The following is a 5,985-nucleotide window of genomic DNA, read 5'->3' as shown; positions in this document are numbered from 1 at the left end:
AGGGTGTCCAGCAATGGGCAAAAGAGCTGGTGAAGGGTCTGGAACAAAGCAGGAGCGGCTGAGGGAGCTGGGTTTGCCTAATCTGGAAAAAAGGAGGCTCAGGGGAGACCTTACAACTTTCTACAACTACCTGAAATGAGGTTGTAGCCAGGTGGGGCTCATTCTCTTCGCCCTGGCAGCAAGCAACAACGGGAAATAGCCTCAGCTTGCAACCCAGGAGGGTTAGCCTAGATCTTAGTAAAACTTCTTTGCTCAAAGGGTGGTCAGGGATCGCAAAAGGCTGCCCAGGGAAGTGGTAGAATCACCATCCCTGGAGATATTTAGAAGATGTGTAGATCTGGTGCTTATGAACGTGGTTTAGTGGTGGACATGGCAGTGCTGGGTTAATGGTTGGACTCAGTGACATTAAAGGTCTTTTCTAACCTAAACAACTCCATGATACATGCGGCTTTAGTTCCGCGTACTGTTTTCTGAACATTAAATACATATTTGCTGGAGTTTTTTTCCTTTATTTTTAATATATGCGGATAGCGATTTTCCACTCCTTGCTCGTTGAGACCTGCAGAGGGTGTAGTGGCAGAGCATCCCGCGGCCTTCCCCGGGAGGTGCGAGGCTGTTCCCGGGAGTCCCTCGCCGGCGCTCCGGGCCCGGCCGAGCCAGCCGCCAGCAGCGGGCGCTGCTGAGGTCGCGGTCGCCGCCATCTCCCCGTGGCCCCGGCGAGCGGCCCCTTTCCGGCAGTGGGCGGGGCGGGAGCGGCGCTGCGGCCCGGCAGGCGCAGCCCGGCCATGCAGGCGGAGCGGGGCGGCAGCCGGGCCCGCAGGGAAGGGGTCCGGCACGGCCGGCGGCGGCCCAGCGGCGCGGCCGAGGCAGCCGCTGAAGGAAGCGGCGGGGACTGCCACGGTCGCGGAGGAGGCGGGGGCCGGGGAAGAGGCGGCGCTTACGGACTCCGAGGAGGCGGGGGCCGGGGCAGGCGAGAGCCCCGAGGTCGCGGGGCAGCGCCGCCGCCCAGCGCTCCCCAGCACCGGCCGGTAGGCGGGAGCAGACCCGCCCTCCGCGGGCGGCGGGGAGGCGGGGCTGGGGCGGCGGGGCCGGGGCGGCTCTTGGGGTGGGGGCACAACCCTTCCCTCCCTTGTTCCTCCCCTTCCCGAGGTGCAGTTGGGCTGGCAGCTCTTTTCCACGGCTCCTCCCGGGAGTTTGGTGGGGTGGGGTAGTGGGGCGTGCTGGGACTGCGGGCGCTACCTCTCGGGCCAGCCTGGCGCCTGCACCGGTGCTCTGTCCCTATCGTCCTGCCCTGGGTCGACTCAGGCAGCAGTAGTGTGCCTTGGTGCAGTATACACAGGGTTCTTTCTGGCCGAAATACGTTTATAATTTTGCGCGGAAGGGATAAAAGTCTTGTTTGAAAAATGCATCTGAAAAAATGCATCTCTGTTTACAAACAGAGGTGAAGAATTGCTGAGCATTTTCGGCACAGTTGATTTAATGATTGTGCTCGGATGATCTTAGAGATTGTTTCCAACCTTAACGATCCTATAGTCAGAAGTTGAAGTGAGCGTGTGTCTTGTCCAGCCTGTGGTACTGACAACGAAGGGATGGTAACATGGCTCATCTTACGTAACGGATATCTGTGATTCACTGGAACACGTAGTTACCATTAATACAAGTTAATGGTTGTGCTTTGACCAATTATAAAATATTTTAGCAGATTAAAAGTAGCACGGGTATGCCAATGTTTACCACAACTACATCTGCAATTTCCTGTGGAAGTACTAAAATGCTTTCCGTAACCTACCGTGGTGTCAGATCTGTGCCTTTAAAACAGTTTCCATTAAAAAATGCTTTGACAGTACTTCATCCAGATTGTCTTGCTTCTGTTAACATTGTTGCAACATAGAAATCATGGTTGTAGAAATCTGGATTGGCAGAGAGATTACAATGATTCCTACTGATTGGTAGTGGCAGCACTGGGAGTTCTTATGTAGATGAATCAGCTGCTACCCCATTTCCAGCATAATTCCAGATTAGATTTGTTTCTATTGGTACGATGCCATGGCTTCAATTGATTCCAGCTAGTATTTTATTTGTCTTAGAACTCCTGTGGTTGCTGGTGGATTTAAAAAATATAAAATACTTATTTTGTCAGTGTATATGGATACATTTTAGCACTCATGTTTTAGGAGGTAAAAGTGGCAGCTGGATTGTTACAGTTACCTAGAGCAATGGTCAGTGAATTCACATGTAAGCATTATAAATTGCTGAGCTCAGACTGATGTATGCAGACAGGTTTGGATCCTGGATGTGACACAATAGTGTTCCCTCATAAGCCATAGAGGCATATGGGGGAAATTCAGCACCTGTATGTATTAGCTGAGGAAACTTCTATCCTGGACTTGTTTTTTTCCAAGTCATTCAACCCTTTCTTACAAAGTTGAAATACATTCATATCTGTGTTCTTCCTGCTACTATTTACCCAACTGGACCCACATCATAATTTAAAGGGTGCATTCCGGAAGGAAATCATGTTGTATGTTTCTGCCTAGATTGTTTGAAGTATTTCAGGAAGCAATTAATTTTTTTTCTGTTGGGATAGCCTACAATATGTTTTTCCTGATCACTGTGTTACTAACTTGGATATGCTTTTCATCTTAGTCTAGCACAGTGACTTTATTTTCAGCCAAGGCTAATATGGGTTGGATCTTTAAAAGTGAAGAAATAGCTAAGATTTTCCCAGAACTCTACTAAAGACTATTCAAGTGTAATGCTCTTCCTGCACTGGAGGGTTTGGATATTGTGCACTGTTTAGTCTCTTAGCACACTACCACAAATCTTGTGCTTAGCAGCTTGGACGGGGTGGGCTCCCAGCAATCCAGCCACACTGTCAGCAGCTGTGCCAGCCTGCAGCTTCTGGTTCTAGTGCTGCCTCTAAGCCAATCCCATAATTCACCACTTGTGAAGCAGGGAGGACCTCCTTCTTTCATCTGCATGGCTAGCTCTTATCTGACAGGGAGTTACCACCTTTTATTCCCAGTTCCTTGGGGCTCTCTCTGTTCAGCAAAGTGACTTGAATTACACAAGTGCACCACCTCGGTGAGAGAGTGCTTGGCTCAGAGTAAGCAGTTTGTGTGAAAGAAGACCCCAATGGGGCAAATCTTTTGAAGTGCTGATGTGTGAATGGTAAATCTGAGAAGATGGGTAATAATACAGGGAGTGTGGTGGTCTTACCACATTTGCTTTCCTCACTATGTACTGAGAAGCTGAAATCTTCTCTGAAAAATCTTTTTTTATTTCCAGTGAAGTAGAAATTTGCATTAAATTGCATAATATTTTGGTATCTATATTTCTTAGTCAGTTGTGTTCATTTAAAACCACTGTTGATCTTAAAATTTTGTGGTTTGGACATTTTAATTTAAGTGTTCCTAAGCTTGTGTTTGAAGCTACAGGAGGACATTATTTCTGACCTGTACAACAGGGAGGAGAAGGTGTTACGGTGGCACATTCAGTTCTCAGTTTTGTGTGGACACATGAAGACTGGACACCACATTATATGCTTTACATTACTGCAGGAGTCCTGTAATTCTTTGGTTTTAATCATGGATGATCAGCTCTGTTACTTGCAAAGCTTATGAAGACCCAGTACCTGCTGAGTCAGTTCTTCACACCTTGGCTGTGTGCTAATGTAGAAGGAGATCAGGGTGCTGTTTGTTTATAACAATTGACATCATACCCTGCATGGTACCTACAGCTGTGGATCAGGATCTTAGAGATTAAAGTTTTCATGATTTCTGTCAGCTCTTAAGGAGGTAGCTCTTTGAGTAACTCCCCAGCTCTGCACTTGAAACAAGATGCTGCCTCTCTCAAACATGGAATTGGTTTAGCAAATGTGAGGACAAGTGTTCTTATTCCTGGTTAAGAGGGAAAAGGATCTTCCACTTATATCTTTTTGTAACTAATGTGCTCGTTGGTTTAACTGGCTTGATTACTGAAGATTTTGTGTCCTTCCTTTAAAAATGAGTCTAATTATGACCAGCTGGTTTACCAAATGGCAGATTTCTTTGTAGATCTGTCATCTTGAATAATTTTCTGTTGTTTCAACCTGCTTTATCTCATCTGTGCTGTGTTAAATAGATAAAACACGGTTGCAATTACCCATTTTTACTAAAATGTGGAATTATAATGCTTAAAGTAAAAGGTCCAATTGACATTGGCCCAGTATAATCTCTCACTTTTAGTCTAACTTCTCTAACTTGCTCAGAATTTTGCATACTGTCAGAATATTAGAATTGCTCTCTCTATGAGATACAAAATACTAAAACAGAAACAACTTTCTGAAACTGTGGACATGATACTGGGTCTTATTTTGATGGTCCTTTTTTGGGTGGTTTAAGGAGATTTTCCATTGTCCTTTGTGTTTATTATGTTTGCAATTTACGAAGTATTTTTTAAACTTTCTATTCAGTTATTTACTGAGTGTGCATGTGATGACACTACTTCAGTGCAGGTGAAATTGCCACGTTCCTTTTCTGGTTTGGGGCACTGATTGCAGTAAATATTTTAAAGAATGGAGGTTAACAGGGGGATTTTAGTGCAGTTTTTCTTAGATATGGTTAGTTTCAAGATATCAGATTTATTTAGTGTTTATTATATCTTCATTCTTGTGGGCCACACACATATAGAACTGATCTAAGAGAATATCTAATGCTGAGAACATTTAATGCTGTCAGCATTAGATAATTTTTCCTAATGAGTATGAGCTAAGTCTTTACATTCTAAGCAACTGCAAAAAGCAGTTCACAAGCACAGTAAAAAAAGCTTGCATTTTTCAAATGCAGATATGTTTGATTTCCTTTGGAACACTATAACAGAGCTTGTGCAAATAAAATAATAGATTTCTGGGTCTTGAAGACAGTAAATCTTTTGACACTTTAGGTGAATGTTCACAAAAGCAACTAAAAAAAATCTTACTTAAATTAATGTACATCAGTTGGTGAGCTGCACTTAATTAATAATGAGGTGTGAAGAGCTTCCCTTCTCAGGAGTTTATCTGCTGTGATGGTTCAGTGTCAAACTGGTGTTTGTTAAACAGAATTCTGCAAGGCTTCATTCTATATCTGCTCATGTTCAGTGTTTCTATTAATAATTCTGATGAAGGATTAAAATATACAGTGTTAAAATTTGCAGACAGTGCTAAACTGGCAGGAGGGTGGAGCACAGAACACAGTCTCAACAAATGGGAGAAACAGCCTGCAGTAAGGTGTAATTCAAGGTCAAATATAATACAACTACATTTACATAGGAAAAATCTGTAGAGATGTGTGACTGATTAAGCTGCAATTTTATAGAAGGAAACTGTCAGTTTAATGGATGAGAAGGTATCAATTAGCAATGCTATCACACTGAAGAATGGTTTTATTTTTGCAAGATTTGGAGCAGCTGGGAAAGTTCAGAGGGAAGGAATAAAGGAAGGAATGAAGTCTAGAAGATATGCCTAGGAGGACAGGCTCAAAAACCTGATTTTTGTTTGTTTGTTTGTTTTTGTTTGGTTGGGATTTTGTTTGGTTGGTTGTTTTTTCCTTCCGTTTTTTCTTTTTTTTTTCCTCTATCTGGTAAAGAGGACACTTGGAACAGGCCTGGATAGCAGTGTGCCATTAAATAGAAAGGTTGCTGCAAACAGGTCCATTTTAGGCAGGACAAGAAGAAAAACATTGTTAAGAAGCAGGAGGTTTAATTCGGGCCTTGAGAATAAAAATTGTGACTGAAAGGGTAGATAGTTGTGAAATAGATCGTGTAGGAAGTACATGGAGATCAGTACAGAAAAATATGTATGGTGAAGGTTACTGAGCCTACTCAGTAGAGCTGATGTGTAATCACTTGTCACAGTCCTATTTATTTTTCTTTTATTTTTTCAAGGCTGTCTATGCAATGGAAAAAGAGTAATAATTTTTATACAGTGAAAGTTAATTTATTCTTTGCAGTTTCTAGACAGCAGAG

The 5,985-nt window shown here is 43.5% G+C and overlaps 2 protein-coding genes across 5 annotated transcripts in view; one reads left to right on the top strand and one right to left on the bottom strand.

The window, feature by feature from the left end:
- CHRM5 (cholinergic receptor muscarinic 5) overlaps window positions 1-5,985 on the bottom strand; it is a 60,819-nt gene that overhangs the window by 8,699 nt on the left and 46,135 nt on the right. The gene's annotated exons all lie outside the window — the stretch shown is intronic.
- The window catches only part of AVEN (apoptosis and caspase activation inhibitor), a 99,297-nt gene continuing 94,082 nt past the window's right edge, over window positions 771-5,985 (top strand). The window contains exon 1 of the mRNA XM_027879313.1: window positions 771-1,028. Coding sequence (XP_027735114.1) covers window positions 786-1,028 — 243 coding nt within the window. The 5' untranslated portion in view covers window positions 771-785. The remainder of the gene's footprint in view (window positions 1,029-5,985) is intronic.

Source organism: Empidonax traillii, unplaced genomic scaffold (genome assembly GCF_003031625.1).
Source record: "Empidonax traillii isolate 1590-97213 ecotype Southwest subspecies unplaced genomic scaffold, ASM303162v1 scaffold53:size2875158, whole genome shotgun sequence".
Classification (NCBI taxonomy): domain Eukaryota; kingdom Metazoa; phylum Chordata; class Aves; order Passeriformes; family Tyrannidae; genus Empidonax; species Empidonax traillii.
The sequence above is the reverse complement of the archived record's forward strand: the minus strand, read 5'-3'. Positions and strand labels throughout refer to the sequence as shown.